The 20,754-nt window shown below is 39.4% G+C and overlaps 1 protein-coding gene across 6 annotated transcripts in view; it reads left to right on the top strand.

The window, feature by feature from the left end:
* Positions 1 to 20,515, top strand: part of RICTOR (RPTOR independent companion of MTOR complex 2) — a 189,240-nt gene extending 168,725 nt beyond the window's left edge. For all 6 annotated transcript variants that reach the window (XM_077816775.1, XM_077816777.1, XM_077816776.1 and 3 more), the window contains 7 exons: positions 1,781 to 1,958; positions 4,241 to 4,325; positions 5,729 to 5,962; positions 11,656 to 11,814; positions 13,822 to 13,945; positions 14,911 to 15,049; positions 15,649 to 20,515. In XM_077816775.1, coding sequence (XP_077672901.1) covers positions 1,781 to 1,958; positions 4,241 to 4,325; positions 5,729 to 5,962; positions 11,656 to 11,814; positions 13,822 to 13,945; positions 14,911 to 15,049; positions 15,649 to 15,723 — 994 coding nt within the window. In that variant the 3' untranslated portion in view covers positions 15,724 to 20,515. The remainder of the gene's footprint in view (positions 1 to 1,780; positions 1,959 to 4,240; positions 4,326 to 5,728; positions 5,963 to 11,655; positions 11,815 to 13,821; positions 13,946 to 14,910; positions 15,050 to 15,648) is intronic.
* Positions 20,516 to 20,754: the final 239 nt, after the last annotated feature.

The following is a 20,754-nucleotide window of genomic DNA, read 5'->3' as shown; positions in this document are numbered from 1 at the left end:
AGACTCTGGAATCTTGGGTTCTGTTCCAAGATCTGTAGGGGGAGTGCTCTAGTGGGCACAGACTCTTCTTCGCATTCCCTCAAAACATGTCCCCCTTCTGCCCCATGCCCTCCAACATGTTCTTGTCTCTTCCCCACCCCTCCCAGTCCTCCTGTTCTTCCATAGCCACTCCCAGTCTCCATTCCTCAAAACTCTCATCCCATTGATCAGTCAGTCCCGTTCTCCGCTGCTTGGCACATCATATGATCTCTTTCTCCCCACTCACCCAGTCCTGCCTCCTGCATTCACTATTATCACTGGCTCCCAGTCCCAAGCCCCGCATTGGTTCATCTCATTGTGCCCTTCAGCCCCAACTCCTGTCTGTTTTTTTCCAGCCAGTACCAGTTTTTGCCCTGCATTCTGGCTCTTTATCAGATCTGTCTCCCACCTTGTCTCCCACCCCACTGGCTTTCAGTCCCAGTCTTTTGCATAGCCAGTTCCAGACTTCCCCGTCCCAATTTCCCTCTCCTCCTCTCACCAATGCCAGTCCACCCTCCCAGGTTCCTTGTCCCCATTTCTTCCATTCTCCATCCTTGGGTACAGATCTTGTCCCCTCTGCATTCAGTTCAGGTGTTTTTTTCCTCCAGTCTGCCTGAGCCCATCCAGGGTAGGGAAATCATTAAGCACATAGGAGAAAGAGTCCCTGCTCTTAGTTCTAATGCCCAGACCTGGAATGGCCTGCAGCAGCCCAGAGCTGCAATTGTAGGAAGAGATCTGCTCAGCACCAGGAACATGCCCAGTGAAGACAGAATCTTTAGAGAATTTAGCCCAGGGGTGTGCAAACGTTTGGCCTGAGGGCCATATCTGGGTGGGGAAATTGCATGCAGGGTCACGAATGTAGGGCTGGGGCGGGGTGTGGGAGGGGGTGCTGTGTGCAGGAAGGGGCTCAGGGCAAGGGGTTGGGTGCGGGGTGTACAAGGGGGCTCAGGGCAGGGGGTTGGGGTGCAGGAGGGGTTGGTGGTGCGGGCTCTAGCCCGGCACCGCTTACCTGGAGCGGCTCCGGGGTGGCAGCAGCGTGCACCGGGGCCAGGGCAGGTTCCCTGCTTGCCCTGGCCCTGTGCCACTCCTGGAAGCAGCCAGCACCATGTCCCTGCAGCCCCTGGGGGAGGTGGACAGAGGGCTCCACGCACTGCCCTCGCCTGTGGGTACCTCCCCCGAAGCTCCCATTGGCCGCGGTTCCCCGTTCCTGGTCAATGGGAGCTGCGGGGCCCGTGGCACCACGGGGGTGGCAATCCCGCGGACCATAGTTTGCCCACCCCTGATTTAGCCACTGAAATCTGAAATCTCTGTTGAGCATATGTGAAAGGTGATTTTTTTTCCATCCTGAGGCTTGTAAGTTGGCAAATTCGAACAGATATCAAAAGTCACATCCTTGGCACAGAGGCAAGACCTTGCCAGATTTCAAGTCCTTTCCCCAAATCATGGGGATGCTAGTTTCCCAAATAAAGATTGTCAGAAATTTTTTAACATTGGCAAAATGTATATATCCTTGACCTTGTTCTTGGAAGTAGATAAACTATTTTGGCTGAAATTTCTTTTGGAAAATTTCAACCTGAAGAGACACCTAGCATGGAAAAGTTAAGCCCAAGTGGTTAAAGTTTGGCCAAGTCATAAGTAACAGGAAATGGGGTCATATATTGGGATGTGTTTGGCAACCTTAACAGCTCCCACCTATAGATGCAGAATCTAAAAAGGAGTGATTGTCAGAAGTTTGTCATTTGTTCTTTTAATTATGTTACAGGTTCATGAAAGCTTTAAGTTATGCCTCACTAGATAAAGAAGATTTATTAAGCCCTATTAACCAAAACACACTGCAGCGTTCCTCCTCTGTTCGGTCCATGGTGTCCAATGCTACATATGGTAGTACTGATGATTACATTGGCCTTGCTCTCCCAGTGGATATCAATGAAATATTTCAGGTATGTACACAGCAATGTGTTTAACTGATGTACAGAATAAAAATGAGTTTGCATTTATTTTCATGAGTAATGGCAAAACTTCCCCCACTGATTCAGGATTCTGTTAGGATATGTGAAATTCTCATCTACTTCAGTGAGAAGATCTACATATGTAGGAATATCAGGATACTGAAATTTCTGAGTTGGACATGTTTCTGAACTGGGGACACTTTACTACCATTGTTGTTTACAAAAAAGTTCCAATCAGTTGTAGTGACATGATTTTGGAAGGGTGTTCTTCATTTAAGTTACCTGTTCTTAGACAAAATGCTAGTGAATTAAAGTAGAAAACCTATGCTTCTTGCGGTTCAAATCTCAGCACTCGCTAACAGCTACGTATGTGATATTACTTTCTAGTTCATTACAATAGGACTTCCTGTTGACATTGTTTTATACTAATGTCATAATTGATCATTTTGCACCCCCTACATCTGCACTTGATCTTCCCTCTTTCTGCCACTCCCAGTGCACTCCCCTCATTAAATAACTACTGCTTCATTTCTCTTCTCCTCTACATGCTCTCTCACCTGTTTCTCTTCTCTAATCCTTTGTAAGTCCTCTGCGATTTCATTTCTCCTCTGCTCCACTTAGTTGTTTTCACTACTGGCCAACTTAAAGAGGCTCTTCCATGTCCTTATCCTCTTTGATCTACTGATAGCCTGTCACTTCCACCTCTTTTAACATTCACTTGACTGTTTCTCTGCCTTTCTCATCAAACTCTCCTTCAGCAGAATTTTCCTCATTGGCTTCACCTCCTCTTTGTTGGTGGTGTTCAAGGTTTTGTCCTTGGCCCCCTCCTCTTACTGCACGCTTTTTCTAGGTAAACTTTTTCTTTTAAGACCTGCCATCTCTCTGCTGGTGATTCCCAAATCTAACTTTGTATCCCTTCAGTAATGTTCTGCAACTTTCTCTACCCATACACATACCTAAATAGCTATACAGATAACATACAATTATGGACATCAAGCTGCCAGCTCAAAACAACTATAGTGCAATGTGGAACTCTGTTCATCCCCAAAGCCCTCTTCCTCATTTCTGTTAATAATTGCACCAATCTCCCTGTTACCCTGCTTCACAAACTGGATGGAATTTTTTTTACCGTACTCTTCAGTGCACACATTCAGACTTGATAAATCCGGCCAATTCTTTCCTACTATTTGTACAGCATCTAACATGATGGGGCCCTTATCCTGACGGAGTTCTGTAAGTGCTACTGTAATCTAAGTAATGAATAATTTATCTTCAAAGTGTGACCCATCTTCTACACCCCTATGCTAAAAAACGCGATTGATGCCATGGCTATTATTACTCTCCTATCCAGCATGCTGTATCTAAAGTAATTTTCCTTGAATGTCCCTCACTCTTTGCTTTTCTGCACTCTTTTCTGATCATTTTTCATCATATTCAAACTCACTCATTCTCATCTTCTTGGCTGCAGATACCACTGCTTGTGCCTAGTTCTTCCTTCCCTATCCTGACTTCCAGCTCAGCGCACCTAGCTATTCCTAGGGGAGTATAGAATATCCTCTGATCCTGTGTGATGCAGTTTCACTCCTCCTTCAAATTCCTGCTCATGACTCACTTTGGTTAGACTTTCAGTACTGATCTCTCACCAATATTGCCTAATTCCATTAAATTTATCATATAATATATTAATATATAATATATAAAAACTATGTACACAGAGGAAAAAACAAAGAACTAATAAGATAGTAACTACATACAGTAATTTATTCCTTGATTTTTACTGTTGTAATCCTCCTTTCAACATTTCCTTTCACCCTCTACCATTAGTTGTTTTGCCATACATAAGGGCTTGTCTACATGGGCGGGGGTTGGGGGAAGCCTACAGTAGCTGGTAGTGCGGAGTAGATATGCTACACTAACTTCCGACGTGGACACTCTCTGGGGTCTCTGCACACTAACTTCCCCATGTAATCAAGCCCTTACTTGCGTCTTAAACTCCATTGAGCAGAGATCTGTCTTTAAAGCACCTTTCACATGTATGATATTGTAGAAATATTTGTAGGTGCAGCAAATGATATAATCTTCAGGTTATTGTGTGCACTTTGTCTGTTGGCTATATAGATTATAAAAACGTATCTAATTATGATCATCTTGTTTTGTAAGCTTCAGTTTCCAGCTGTTCAATAAAATCTAAAAAAAATTCTGCATATTAGTTCAAAGATCCTTTATTGACTTTCTGGAACCCTTTTGCATAACTTTCATTTAAAATGTTTCAGGTTAAGGAGACTCCTTATTTCCAAAAGAAAACCATGCCTCCATTTGATGACCGTGGAACTAGAGTCTTTGCATCTGGTGTAGGAGGTAGTTGTTTTTTCTTTTCAATACCATTTAACTATATAGCTTGACTTTACCATACTTTTTTTTTTCCTTACCCTTCTTGAAAAAGTTATTCTTAGCTGTTCAGTTTTGAGGACTGAATTTAGATTTTTCAGGATAACGGAGCATTGGCCCCTTATCAGATCTTGCTTGCAAGGTGTCCGGGTCTTGCTTGGAAGCAAGATAACAGACCAGGGAAATGAACTAGAGCCCAAATGAGAAACAACTGATCATGATGGGTTAGAGAAAGCAAACTAACTGTAAACCAGGCAGAAATTCTCTCCTGCATTGATAGTAAGGTATGTCTCCGCCAATTGTTGCTCACTGTTTGTAACCTGGAAGATTGGTTAGATTCCTGTTTCCTCTGGATGATCATCTTTGCCTGCTTGGTAACCTGACTTTCTTGCCATAAGCATATTCAACCACTGTCTCATGATCTTCTCTGACTACTTTTGTATTTCCTGGTGGTGTTGACCTACAAAGCCTTACTGCTTGTGATTTTTCTACTGAAATACCACCTCTCTCCTTGTGACATATTGTAACAATTGAAATCAGCAGGGGCGCTTGAGCTAGACACCCCACCCTACTCCAGTATGGTGTAAAAGATGGTGTTCTTTTGATGTAAAAGATGGTGGATATCATGTTTTCTTTGGGAATGTGTTTCCCTCGTAGTCCAAAATAGTCAGAATCCACTGACCTTCAGGACTCACTGCAAGACACATGTTTGTTTTTTAAAGAGCTACTGAAGAAAGAAATATTGTTAGTGGCAATGTAAAGGGAAAGTGGGGGATTTGGTTTATTTTTGGGCTTCCTGGTTATTTAATGTTATGGGGTTGCTTTTCTTCTTTGTTGTAATTTTAACTGTATGTCAGCAGCACTTGCAGTGTCTTGGTAAGTTTTGTGGTTGTCAAACTTGTCACATACAAAAACTATTATACAAAACATTTTGATTGCATACATCAGTTTGTTGCACCCGTAAAAGAGAAGGTCAAATACCAGATTCTATTTTTGTATATTGAGTTTATACCAAAGTTTCATTCTTTTATTTTGAAAGGGAGTCAATATTTATTATGTATATTTTGAAATAGATTAATTATTGGCTGTGTATATATTCTTCAGTTTGAATGTGCAATTGAATTTATGGATGTATTAATTTTGCAATATTTTGACTGTCTTACTCATAAAGAAATTGAGGTTGTATGGGATGTTGAGATTTATTACAGAAAGGAAATCAGAGTTTTAATACTAACAACTCTTCTTGGAGATACCCCACTTCCCAACTAAAAATATTTTGTTGTTTTTTGGCTAATTTTAAAAGGAATTTAATTAAAAGAATGTAATCTTAACTTTGATCTTGCTTTTTCTGATTTCTAATTGTGTGTCTACAGGCCATCCATCTGGGACTGCGGATGTTGTCAAAAGTCCCTTCCAAATGCTTAGACAGCAGATCAGCCTCACAGAGATAATGAATACAAGTCGTTCAGATGCCTCGCAGTTTTTAGAAAACACAGAAGACACTGGGTTACAGGAGCACACAGATGATAACTGCCTTTATTGTGTCTGTATCCAGATGCTGGGATACCAGCATAATAACAGAGTGAACCCTGCATATAGTCATACAGGTTAGTTTGCCTCCATTACTGTCTGCTTTTGCTTATGATTCAATGGGATTTATAGAAATGCTGAATAAAAATACTAATGTAGTCTGTTGTGAAGATGAACAAAAATAATACATCCTTTTTAATGGCTATGCTGTCTTTGTATAGCACTAAAATCTTGTGCAATCAGCAGTGATATTTCTAGATGGTAATTTCCCAATTTTCTGCATCTTCTGTTGGTGTTCATGCTGTGTGCATACATTCTTTTTCTAATTTTTTTTAAAAAGCTCACCAAAGAACGTTATTTAAAATGTGCAAGTTTGAAACCTAATTCAAGCCTGCACATAGATCAGCATGCAGAAAACTGAGACTCACTTTCAAACCAACTGGAAAAAAAAATACTTTTTTCCATGTCAGACAATATGTATGTTAAAATGGAAATAACCAGTTTATGCTTGAGGAGTCTGTCCGAGAAGAGATGTAGTGAACAGAAGTCCAGTGGAATTATGCTGGTGTAAAACTGGAGTAATGCCTCAGTTCTCCATCTGTTAAAATAGCTTAACACTTCCTTTTTCTGCAGTCCAGCCTCTCCCACAATTCTGATACATATGGGCTGTTTGCTTTCTGCCTTCCGTTTCCAGAGGCAGTTCAGTGCTGTAACATAGCCCCTTCTGGTCACATCCCATTTTCTAGCTTGGTGCAGATCTTCTGCTTCCACAGCAGCAGTTCATAGGCAATTCACTTTGCCCTCAACCATTTCTTTGCCAGCTTTAATTTTAATCATTTTTCAGGTAGTTGTGAGCTTTTACTCTCCTTCCTCCTCCGATCAGGTAAAAAGCAATGTAGTGGTATCTGCCACCAGGATCTGGCCATTACCTTGCCGGTACAGGCATGACGGAGCACTCCTTCGAACATCAAGCTAAATCTGTGTGAGGCATCATTTACAGGCTCTTCAAAGGGCCTGTTCATAGCCAGCCGACCCTCATGCTGCCAAGGCCTGGGATTTAGTCAGACAGTCTTATTGGGTCCCTCTTTACCCCAAGGAGCCATGACTTAAATGCAGAAAAGCCTGATCAGGAGTCTCAGAGCATATTGAGGAGAGAATCAAAGGACGGGGAGGACACCATCTGGCCAGCCCAAGGGGTAAATCTTGGGGCATACCAAGGTCAGAAGAGGAAACCATTAAGCAGCACCATGACCTATTCTTCTGTTCCCCACCAGATGTTAAAGTGAGTCCTAAGGTTTCTGGGGAAAGAAGTAAGACCATATGCAGCTCCGCTTCTTCTCAACACAAGTCTGGGGATTCTAGCAATGAGACCCCATCCTCCAGGAAGAGGGAGTGGAACCCGGAGCGGGAGAACAGAGAGGGAGATCTATTCAGATCGCTTAAGATAGAATCATAGAATATCAGGGTTGGAAGGGACCCCAGGAGGTTATCTAGTCCAACCCCCTGCTCAAAAGCAGGAGCAATCCCCAATTAAATCATCCCAGCCAGGGCTTTGTCAAGCCTGACCTTAAAAACTTCTAAGGAAGGAGATTCCACCATCTCTCTAGGCAACGCATTCCAGTGTTTCACCACCCTCCTAGTGAAAAAGTTTTTCCTAATATCCAACCTAAACCTCCCCCACTGCAACTTGAGACCATTATTCCTTGTCCTGTCCTCTTCTACCACTGAGAATAGTCTAGAACCATCCTCTCTGGAACCACCTCTCAGGTAGTTGAAAGCAGCTATCAAATCCCCCCTCATTCTTCTCTTCTGCAGACTAAACAATCCCAGTTCCCTCAGCCTCTCCTCATAAGTCATGTGTTCCAGACCCCTAATCATTTTTGTTGCCCTTCGCTGGACTCTTTCCAATTTATCCACACCCTTCTTGTAGTGTGGAGCCCAAAACTGGACACCGTACTCCAGATGAGGCCTCACCAATGTCGAATAGAAGGGGATGATCACGTCCCTCGATCTGCTCGCTATGCCCCTACTTATACATCCCAAAATGCCATTGGCCTTCTTGGCAACAAGGGCACACTGCTGACTCATATCCAGCTTCTCGTCCACTGTCACCCCTAGGTCCTTTTCCGCAGAACTGCTGCCTAGCCATTCGGTCCCTAGTCTGTAGCTGTGCATTGGGTTCTTCCGTCCTAAGTGCAGGACCCTGCACTTATCCTTATTGAACCTCATCAGATTTCTTTTGGCCCAATCCTCCATTTGTCTAGGTCCCTCTGTATCCTATCTCTGCCCTCCAGCGTATCTACCACTCTTCCCAGTTTAGTATCATCCGCAAATTTGCTGAGAGTGCAATCCACACCATCCTCCAGATCATTTATGAAGATATTGAACAAAACCGGCCCCAGGACCGACCCCTGGGGCACTCCACTTGGCATCGGCTGCCAACTAGACATGGAGCCAGAAGAGCTAGAGCTGCAAGAGACCCTGCTAGAAGAGCTGCAAGAGACCCTGCTCCAGCCACACCTGGGTGGTAAATCTTTCAAAGCGGGTGGGGAAAAAAGTTTTTAAAAATCAAAAAAGAATAAAAATGAGGAAAAAATGTAGAAATCTAAGAGGTGTTTGTACCCTGACTTAAAGCACCACCCCTTGAGGTAAGGAAGGAGAGCTCTCATATTCAGGCTCTGAGTAGGGAATGGAAGAAATGCAGCAAAGGTATTTTCCTCTGTTTAAATTTGAGACCATGTGATGCAACAGGAGCAGATATGTGAGGAAAAATCTCAGGGCAAATGCCTGCCTTCCAAATCTTTGTCTGAGACAGCAATCCCACTGTACCCATTCTTTGAAGGTGTGATCAGGGAGAAATGTGAATTCCTTAACAAGGGTAAGCCATAAGCAGGTATGCACATGCCTTAGCTGTGTCAGCCCAGTGAGCTGTTGGGGGGACTTTGAGATGGACACTACCACTATCACATGTATCAACAGCCATGGGAGAACTTGGAGCTCAACTCTACATGCAGAAGCAATAGAAATAATGGAATGAGATGAGAAGAACTTCTTTTCCAGAAGAGCAGTACATATACAATACAAGCAAACAAAGGGAGAACTGAACCAGAAGGTAAACTAGCTGGTTTAATGTGCAGTCAACTCAGAATTATATCTGAATTAGGAAGTCTTCAGCCTGATTTCACAGAAATATGGCCTCCAGCAGTTGACCTGTTTGCCGGTCACAAGAACAGAAAGTTGTTGAAGTACTATACCAGAGAAGCAGGTCCCTCAAAATGCATGCTTTTTGACACAGATGACCACAAGGCCTGCTTTATGCATTCACACCTTTCCCATTTTTAGGGAAGGTGATTCAGAAGATAAGACAAGAAGAAGCAAAAGTGATAGCTCGGCTTCACACTGGCTGAGTAGAGTGTTTAGATATGGCAGACTTGGCCTTGAAAGCTGCATTGTATATACCAGTGAGACCAGATATCCTTCACCAAGGTCCTCTCCTCAATCTAGACCTAGACCATCTACAACTGACAGCTTGGCTATTGACAGGGAAGCTTTAAACACTCTATCCTCCCTAGTAATTAAGACTCTAATCTCCTCGAAATTGGCTTTAATGCTAAATGCCTATTCCTCCATCTGGACAAGAACATAAGAATGGCCATACTGGGTCAGACCAAAGGTCCACCCAGTCCAGTATCCTGTCTACCGACAGTGGCCAATGCCAGGTGCCCCAGAGGGAGGGAACCTAACAGGTAATGATCTAGTGATCTCTCTCCTGCCATCCATCTCCACCCTCTGACAAACAGAGACTAGGGACACCATTCCTTGTGCATCCTGGCTAATAGCAATTAATGGACTTAACCTCCATGAATTTATCCAGTTCTCTTTTAAACCCTGCTATAGTCCTAGCCTTCACAACCTCCTCAGGCAAGGAGTTCCACTGTGCGCTGAGTGAAGAAAAACTTCTTTTTATTTGTTTTACACCTGCTACCCATTAATTTCATTTGGTGGCCCCTAGTTCTTATATTATGGGAACAAGTAAATAACTTTTTCTTATTCACTTTCTTCACACCACTCATGATTTTATATACATCTATCATATCCTTCCTTAGTCTCCTCTTTTCTAAGCTGATGTTTAGTGCATAGTGTCTAAAATCAATAAAAATCCCGTGTACCCTGATATCCCAGCTATTCTGACTTTCTTGAGGACAGTGTGGGCAAGGGACTTGAGCCCAACACCATATCATGCCAGGTGTTGGCCTTAAGTAGCATCTTACATGCAGGTTCCTTGTCAAAAAATCTTCAAGTATCCAGATTTCTCAGAGCAGTCAGAGTGGCTAGACTTGTGGTCAGACCAGCCTTTCCTAAACGGGACCTACTGCAGGTGCTGAAAGCACTACCCTTTGGAGCCATTGGTCACACCATTCTGCCTGTTCATCCAAATCTGTTTCTTGGTTGCTATCAAATTTTCAGGATGAGTCTGATACAACCGCATTTGCTCCAACCCCTCAGACAGAGACAAACACCTACAAGATCTCATCAAGCATTCTTAAACTACAATACCCACCTGCTGAAGTGAAGAAACAGATTGACAGAGCCAGAAGAGTACCCAGAAGTCACCTACTATAGGACAGGCCCAACAAAGAAAATAACAGCACGCCACTAGCCCTCACCTTCAGCCCCCAACTAAAACCTCTCCAACACATCATCAAGGATCTACAACCTATCCTGAAGGACGACCCATCGCTCTTGCAGATCTTGGGAGACAGGCCAGTCCTTGCTTACAGACAGCCCCCCAACCTGAAGCAGATATTCACCAGCAACCACACCACACAACAGAACCACTAACCCAGGAACCTATCCTTGCAACAAAGCCCCGTTGCCAACTGTGCCCACATATCTATTCACGGGACACCATCATAGGGCCTAATCACACCAGCCACACTGTCAGAGGCTGGTTCACCTGCACATCTACCAATGTGATATATGCCATCATGTGCCAGCAGTGCCCCTCCGCCATGTACATTGATCAGACTGGACAGTCTCTACGTAAAAGAATCAGTGGACACAAATCAGACGCCAAGAATTATAACATTCAAAAACCAGTCGGAGAACACTTCAGTCTCTTTGTTCACTCGATTACGGACCTAAAAGTTGCAATTCTTCAACAAAAACACTTCAAAAACAGACTCCAACGAGAGACTGCTGAATTGGAATTAATTTGCAAACTGGATACAATTAACTTGGGCTTGAATAGAGACTGGGAGTGGATGGGTCATTACACAAAGTAAAACTATTTCCCCTTGTTTATTTCCCCCCCCGCCACCCTCCACTGTTCCTCAGACATTCTTGTCAACTGCTGGAAATGGCCCACCTTGATTATCACTACAAAAGGTTTTTTCCCCACCGCTCTCCTGCTGGTAATAGCTCACCTTAAGTGATCTCTTTCGTTAGTGTGTATGGTAACACCCATTGTTTCATGTTCTCTATATATATAAATCTCCCTACTGTATTTTCCACTGAATGCATCCAATGAAGTGAGCTGTAGCTCACGAAAGCTTATGCTCAAATGAATTTTAGTCTCTCAGGTGCCACAAGTACTCCCTTTTCTTTTTGCAAATACTGAGGGTTTGTTTACACTTACCGACAATTACCATTTCTAATGCATCAACATATTGTGGACTAAACATTGCAATTTGTTTTCTTCTCCCTTCAAATGCATACTTGTATGTTTTCAGTACTTTTTGTTAATTGAAATAGGCAATTTTTTTTCCAGATTTTCCTGACATTCCATATTCTGATTGGTGCGGGCAGACCATACATAATCACTTAGATGTGGTTTCTCATTCCTCAAAGTTTTCTGGGATTTCAGGATGTAGTGATGCAGTATCGCATGGTTCAGCTAGTAGTACCAAGAGTACAGATCTTGTACTAGGTAAGCATGCAAACTTGCTAGTATTAGAAAAGTACTAATTCATTTTTTAAAGTATTTTCTTTCTTATACTTACATATTTTAAAAGACAATTTTGTTTGCATTTACTGTAATAGAGCAGCAGTGGTTTTTTTAAAATGATTTAGGTGCTTTCCTGTCAGTATCAGGAAGATAGCATGAATAGAGCACCAAAACTGGGTGTCAGGAGAGCTGAGTTCTGTTTCTGGCTCTATCATTTACTCAGTGTGGCCTTTTGGCAGGTCAGTTAAACTTCTCTGAACCTCAGTTTAAATCAAATTAATCATCTTATTTTTCCAGCCTAGTGTTAGCAGACTGAAAATTATCTTTAAAGGTGTTTGTATAATAGGTGTTTGTATCTTAAGAATATTCTATTCCATATTTTGGACCTTTAAAATAGAATAGGGGACCATATTTAAACACAATTATAAACTGATAAATGTTAAGCTTTTTATAGTTCGGATTTCTTTTAAAATATTAGGGAAGACATTTTCTCTTTGAATATAATTCCTTGTTGGTTTGTAATAATTTGAATTATTGTAATTACTTTACATATAAAGTAGAACCTTTCTTACCCAAACAGCGTATAATTCACATACAAAGGCAGATCTCCCACCTAATTCTGAGCAAAAATGTAGTGGGAAGTGTCATGTTGTGTGGAATGGTTCATGACCACGAATGCCAGCACCAGGGCAGAGATCCCAGACTGGTTGTGTGTTCTATAATTGGAATTCACCAACCCAGTAACAAATGTGAACTCTTAGAGTCGCATAGTCCACGTGGGTATTCCTGTCTTCCTTGCCACCCCAGCAAGCTGGATTTTATGATAGTTGGTTGCTGTGCAACAAGGGTCACACAAGATTCAGATTGCTTCCAGTCCCAAGAGACAAGTCACTTACCCCTGGTCAATCTGTACCTTAAATCTCTCACCAAAGACAACACTTGCAGCCAATCCAGTAATAAACTAAAGATTTATTAAGGAAAAAGAAATGAGAGAGCTATTACAAGGTTAAAGCAGGCAAGCATATATACACAAATGAGTTAGTGTGTGGTTCCAGTAGGTGACCGAGCTGTAGTAATGTCGGCTCTGAATGTCTTTTAGGGCTATCCTAGGTTGACCTTGTGGATGTCTGCTTCTGTTTCATAGCTCTGGCCCTGTGAGAGTCCAGATAGCAAAAGAGATGAAAAATGTTCTTGTCAGCTGTTTTTATTTCCTTCTTCCAGAATTCATCCCATCAGCTTGAGCCCTTTTTCATGTAGCTGCTTCATGGTGTGAGGGGGCAATTAACAAAGTCTTTCTATACCGATGTTCCACAATGGCCCATTTAGTTTGGATGGCCTTTCTTGATGGGCAGGAGATGATAGCGTCAGCGCAAACATATTTTTGTGGTTACAAAGCAAAAACGTAAATATTACTTTTATAGCATGTGATAAAGGTATGATAAGTGAGATTATTGCATGCAGCAATCTCACTTACAATACCTTTATCACATGCTATTTAAGTTTTTCGTAAAGACTCAACACCTTGATACAAGTCCAGTACCCATCTTATCCATACCAATACACGGGTGAAACAGCCTGGTTTCCAGCAGTGAATTTGTGAGTGCTTGGCCGAGGCCTAAAGCCGTGGCTAGAGCTGGCACCTGGTCTGCCAGTGCCACAGCAGGGACAGAAGTGTAGTTAGGTGTTGCATCTTTAAGACCTTGTTGTTGTAAAATATATTGCACAATATTTACTAGTTTACTTAAGAAGCTGTAATCTAACTAGTTAAAACTAAATTACTGTTGTGTGAAAATAAATGAACAAAGTATATTTAGTGATTTTTGTTGGTTTTGTATTTTTTAGCTTGTGTGTGTGTGTTGGTAATTCACAAAATGCAGCAATTTTTGTGAATTAGCACAGTTCAGCTGTATATAGTACATGACACTTCCATTTAACACAATGAAACAGTGTCCTGATTGAAATTAATACTGTGGAATTTATTTTCCTAAGGAGTAAAGTCAATCCCAGATGATACACCAGTGTGCCGAATACTGCTGCGAAAAGAAGTCTTACGCTTAGTAATCAATTTGAGTAGTTCAGTAGGAACAAAAGGCCATGAAACTGGACTCCTAACGTAAGTAAAACATGTCCTTCAAACTATAGTTTTTACCAGCATTCAGTGTAGATATCTTGTAAAATCGTAACTAATATTTTTTTTTCATTTTTTTTTCTCCTGGCTTTAAAAAGCATCAAAACTGATTTCATCATAAGTCTGTAGAGATGGGTTGGCATGATATCTCAACTAAGTGAATCCAAAATTAGGGCTCAGTTTTTGCTTAATAAGTGCACTGCTAAGCACTGCACATATTTGTTTAGGTATGGTTGTACAATTTTGTAGGAACTCTGTCATGCCTATGTATACTGGTGGGAGTTAAGGACAGGTTGAGGGATGACAAACTTTAAGGACTTGCCTTTTTAAGATTTATTAATAAATCTTAAATTAATATCTACTTGTTTTCTCTGTGTCGTTTTCTTTCATAATAGTCCCTTTAACCATTATGATATTTTGTGCATCTGATATGCAGTGGTTTTGTACATTTAAAAAAAGTTTGACTGCTTGAAGTCCTTATTGTATGAATTTTCTTAATGCTTCACTACATGCAATGAGTGAGTGCCTGTTGCTTTTAATTATATACTGTACTATTTGGTTATAAACTACTATGCTGTGCTGTTCACTTTAAAATAAAATCTAGCCTCAGGATTTGAACAGTGCTTTCCAATTTGAGATTTTTATTTGTATACTTGTATAGAACTTCATTTAATCTAAATTTCCCCTAATTGGATACAAAATATTAGCTAATGTAACCCAAACAGTATAATAATAATCGCTGTAGATCATTTGGATTAGGTGCTTCTCTTCTTACATGAGTTGATTTGTTTTGGCTATTCAAATTCAAAATTCTCAACTTCTGTTGTTGAAGAGATAAGTTTTTGTTAACCATTATGACCAACATTTAGCTGAACAATTTTTTAACAAATATATTATGATGGTTACGTGTGAGATTATATTAAAATTGCTTTCTTTTCCTAAATAATTAGCATTAAAGAGAAATTCCCCCAAGCATTTGATGACATATGCCTTTACTCGGAGGTGTCCTACTTGCTAGCACACTGCACATTTCGACTGCCATCTCGAAGGTTCATTCAGGAGCTATTTCAAGATGTACAGTTTTTACAAGTAAGTTGAAGTGAAGATTTATTTGTCATGATCCTTGGGTAAGATGCTCCTTCTGAGACCCTTTTGTCATCCCATGTGTACTCTTTTCAAGTGATAGGTCCAGGCCTCTACTTCTCTTTCGGTAGGACCCTGTAATCCAGCTACTGGATCTTTCGGTCTTTGAGTTAAATCCCCAGGTTTCCAACTATGATATCTACTAGGCCCCAGTGGTCTTGGGAAGGGTTTCCTTTCGGGAGCCTCTGTTTAGTATGCAGTAACTCAGGAGCAGTTTATTTAAAACAAAGTATGATTTACTTGCCAGAAGGTGCACATCACTCTGAGACAGGGATTTAAACAGACATCTATTCTTATAGTGTCTTACCTATATTTGGCATTCCCTCCATGGTAAGTAACCCATCAACACATAGAGGCATGCACAATGTTCATAAAAAATAGGTATTTCCCAGTTCTTCACAGTATTAATTTCAAAAGATGCACCAATTGGATTCAGGTTTCATCGTGCTGTAACTGAAGTGAGCACTCATGCCAATTTTGTGGTTCTATGATGTGTTCGTGGTAGAACACCTGTAAGTTAATACTGCATCCTCTTTGCCCTTTAGATGCATGAAGAAGCAGAGGCTGTTCTAACAACACCACCAAAACAACCAGTAATTGACACATCCGCTGAATCCTGACCTCAGTTTTGTACAGTGCATGGTATATGGACTTGCTGAAAGCCTCAGACAACTTCTGATTGACTGGACAGCAAAGAGAGGAGCACCATCTCCTAGACAGTTCCAGAAATTACTGGTACATGAAGAGTGAATTGAAGACTTTTCTCAACAAAAAGGACTGCCCCAGCCCTCTGAGCCCTTGGGGAATTGTGATTCATTACCATAGTTTTAATAATAGTAGTTACCAATATATGCAAGAAACAAGCACTGAACGCCTGCACAGGTTTTCATTTCATTTTTAATACGACAGTTAAACAATATACGACAGTGTGCAGAGACCTCTTTTAAATGGTTGACTTCAAATTCTGTTCCAGATAAACAGAATGATGCCTTGTTTATTAACCCCTGGACGCCAGGAGTCCGGATACGTGAGAGTATATCCCATTGCCAACAGTGGGGCATACTGTAACCATGGACACCAAGAGACTAATGTTGGCCCTTCTATGTTAGTTTTCTTAATGTTTGTAACACTACTTGAGGGGTTCATAACCTCAGATAGAAAGAAAAGCCTCCGTGAATCCGGGGTTTTCTTATAAGTTATTTTAATGTTACTATAGTTGCAAGATTTCTTATTTTATTAGCACTCTCTCCAGTTTTGTGGCAATTACATACAACATGTTATCTAAATTGGTTAAGGATTTTCACTACAGTTTCTGATTTAAAAAGCAACAAATCCTTTTTTTAAATCAACTGAAATTTGATTGTTTTCCCTGTACATTATGCATGTGGTGTTTTGGGATTTCTATATTCATGCTCATGTATTGAGAACATCGGTCTTATTCTTAAATGAAAATCTTTAACAAGCATGATTTGTATCAGATGGGGTGAATACTGTAACAGCTAAACTAGAAAATATTTGATCATTGTTGCTTTTTTTGGTAAAATACATAGTAGTAGGTAATTTCCACATTCCATGGGAAACATTTTTCTAAAACAAATGTTTGCTTTAATTTTCATGTCTGACTGATCACCAGATAATGCTAATAATTGTAGCGAAAAGCCTTAAATACCAAATTTTGAAAGAGCAGTACTTTAATTTTATATTGGTGTTCTTTAGGATCTTTTGCACAATTTACTTGATACAATGACCGATAAATGGGTACAATAACTGCCTTCATCATGTTATTAGTGAGGTTGATAAATTGAGTGCAACCTAAAAAAAAAAATCTTTTATGTATCTAAAGAGATTTGGAAGCCTTGACAAGAATTAAATACAAATATATGCAAATCTGTATATACAGTAGCTTGGCCACCTTCATTAGAAAGCCTGATTTTGATATGTGAATCGTTCAGCTGGACTGTATTAGATAGAACATCTTTTTAACCCATTCACTTTTACCTTTGTTATAATTAAAGTGTCAGATTAGATAGTTTAGATGAAGATAGGTTAAATTTATCCCAATATTTCATAACTCTCATGTTACCTTATTAAATAATGTGCTATTGGAGATTTCCATAGCCCTGTGAGCTAATAAGAGCAAAACACAGTTCCTAATGACATGTAGAATTAATTTTATCATATCGGAAATTCATTTTGGGGACAAAGCAATTTCATGTTGTTGCCTAACATTGCTTTGCAGAATTAATTTCACTGAGTGCACTGCATGTCACTCTATGCCAACACCTGACAGCAAAGCAGTTGAAGGGCTAAGACTGCTTCTCTCACAGTAAAATTTAGTTCCCTGAGTTTTTCATCTTTTTATGAGATCCCACTGAAGGAAAGAGCAGAAGGAAACCACTTTAACTCTTACCATCAATGACACCAATAACAGTATAATGTGTCTATGAAATATATTCGATAACGGAAAACATTACCCAACAGTAGTTATTTGGACTTCTCTGGTCTTAAGGAATAAACATTTCTGCAAAACCAAAATAACCACAATATAAGAAATAGTGATATAAACTCCAAAGCAAATAATGTAGTATTCCCATCAAAAATGGGATTAGCATATGTCATACAGTAGTTTCCAACACTACCTCAGTTAGGATAGAGTATGAACTCTTTGTTTTAAGAACTCTAGATGGTGTTAAATCAAATAAATCTGTTTATTTTTTGCAGTTAAGGCAATGTAAACCATTTATCCACCTTTATTTAAAAAAACAAAACTTTGTCAATGTTTTTATCTACAATATAGAAAGAACATTAGAAAGTCTCTCAATAAACAAAAAGCAAGCAAATGAAGATTTCAGTATACTTCTAAAAATTGATGCTACTCTGTTAACTCGTCTGTTCGCCGCCAGGTCTGGATCTCCACCCTTGAATGCTTATGTATTTTGAAGTACTCAATTATGTGGGGAATCATTACACCAAGAAGTTAATGTATGGAAACATTGCTAAAAATTTAAGGGTTGATCTCAATTGTAGCAGAAGATTAATTTTTCAAATATCTATATCAATGTTATTAGATTTCAACAAAATATGCATAATAGATGTAATGTCAGTTCTGTAAGCTTCATAGATACAGCATTTCTAGAACTCACTTACATTTAGTTCACACTAATTTTTAATGTTAATTGACAAATGAAGGGGTACTGTATGATTTGGAGTAATTTGTGACATTTGCATTAGTTATAAGCTGTGAATTTTGAATTTTAGAGTGAATTTTCAAAATATCCTTTTGCAAAGTTCCTAATTTAAGAGCATTTATTCTGCTCCTTTAATATCATTTAGGTATATTTACATAAAGAGAAAAATAAGAATTGTAAAATGCAGCTTATTTTAGACCTAATTGAAAATCCTTATGCTTAATTCCCCTCCTGCATTTTAGAAGGAGACGAGAAGCTGACAGACTCTGCCCACTCTGTATCTTTCCAAACCTAAAAATTTGTAATGCTGTTTAACATCTGCTAAAGCCTATAGCATTCAGTTACAGTATTTGCATTTTAAGTATACTCACAAGAGTTGCATTTGCTGTGACATAGAACTCATGAATAAATCAATATTACAGTATAGCCACAATGTTCAGAGGAGGGTCCCTGAAGTTAAACACCTAAAGCCATATTTAGGCATCAGATTAGAGGTCCAATTTTCAAAGGTGTTGAACACTCCTAGCTCTCTAATGTCAAGGAAAGTTGCAGTAGTTCATCACTTATCTGTGGCTAGGTGTGCACATTCAGTAATTTTGGCCATTGGACATAAAAGTATGTGAGAAACAGAATAGTGCTCATCAAAGAATTTTACTGTTTAATCTGACCTTAAATATTTACCTACAGATGTCTTCTGATTTTTGTTATGACACACTAAAATGATAAAGTATTCAATAGTTTACACCATAAAAGCTTACTTGTCTAGAGATTTTGGAGGTGGGGGTGACTTGAGGGTTGGGTTGAAACACTCAGAAGTAAGTTGCATTTATGTACATCTTAAAGTATGTTCCAGGCAGCAGTGAGAAATCATTCATATATTTTACCATTATTCTTAGAAACATATGCAGTGATCTTGAATGTGAATCTAATTTATGGTGAGAGGGAGTTGAACAAAAAACAGTAACGGCTATGATAGTAGTTTAAAGAAGAGAAATAATTATTCTAGAAATAGTTCTAAAACATTTAGAGAATGAGTAATGAGTGACGAAGTTTTCAGATGCTTCCATTACAGTCTGCACTGTAATCCACAGTTGTTTTTCTAGATTTGGGCAAATTTATGTAACATTGTAAAGTGAATGTACATTCATAATGAGGAATCCTTCTTCATGGAAGAAGTTTAGATTAGGTTTGGAAATGTCTCCTGTAGCCGTCTACTCATACCCTTTCTGCTCTTATACAGAAGGTTCTAACGAGTTGTGCTTCGCTGTGGAGGCAGCTGAAAAGATTCTGTAATCTTTTTCGGTTACATTCACTTATACCACTCTGCTTATTTAAAGGCATACTAGTAGTGAAAGTAAAATCCTAAATTTATGAAAGACCTTTGGGAACATGTTAGAAACCGTGTTAGTTTTCCCCTTGGTAGGAAGTGGGAAAGGTTAGCCTTTTGTTTCTTCAATTTGTTTATTAGCTCCATGTTCTGATTTCCTAGATATTTTTGTTCACAACAGATTTTTATGTTCATTAATGAATGTGGATTTTCTTTGGACTGTTTTTGTAAAATAGGCGGATAGCAATGCCACAGCATGCAGAAATTGCACATTTTGCTTGACTTGCTTTGTAAAATACACTATTTAATTTGAGAAATGTAATTTATGCCAAAAAAGTGTAACTTGCCATTTTGCCACTGAATAGGTTGTTTTAGCACAAAATGCAATGTCTTTGGGGAAAAAGGCAGACATTTTGTAGATGTAGTTGAAAAAATGTTCCAATATTGGCTGTCAGTATCCCTAAAACTGCATTATAAGAGATGATGTAAATTAGTCTTTCTGAAGAGGGAAGGGATTGTTAAAATCTCAAGACTTATTTTCCCTGCCCCATGTGGTTTCTTTACTTTTATTATTATTATTATTATTTAGTAATACGCTGCTACATATTTGGAGGTTCTAGTGTTTGTAGGTCACTGAACAGACATTGAAATCTGATTTATATTGTATACCTGTAACATAGAAAGAAAAAGTATTTATATATTTTCCGTAAGAATATTTCATTGAGCTGTGTATAATTTAAACAGAGGCTTGTCTCATCATGGCTTTGCCCACCTTGATCTTTTTTTGTGTTTTTTGGTTTTTGTATAGTGCGTACAGTTCATGTTCATGGGCATTAAAAGCCTCCTGAAGTATAATCTTATCAAAGGGATGCATTGTTAATAAAATGCTTAAATTACTTACATTTGTCCTGGTGTCTTAACTACCTGTAAGCACTGGAAATGAGTTGGAATTTCTTATTATACAGTGTATTTGAGTTACTAAATATAACTAGAACAACTTAAATTTTCAAATGAAAATTGGGCAGAAATGCCCATTTGAGGAAAAATTCCCATTTTCCGAAAAATATTTTAATCTATTTTTATAAATTGATGAATCAACTTTAATTTTTATCACTTAAATTACAAATTTTCATAAA

This window comes from Eretmochelys imbricata, chromosome 5 (assembly GCF_965152235.1).
Source record: "Eretmochelys imbricata isolate rEreImb1 chromosome 5, rEreImb1.hap1, whole genome shotgun sequence".
Classification (NCBI taxonomy): domain Eukaryota; kingdom Metazoa; phylum Chordata; order Testudines; family Cheloniidae; genus Eretmochelys; species Eretmochelys imbricata.
The sequence above is the reverse complement of the archived record's forward strand: the minus strand, read 5'-3'. Positions and strand labels throughout refer to the sequence as shown.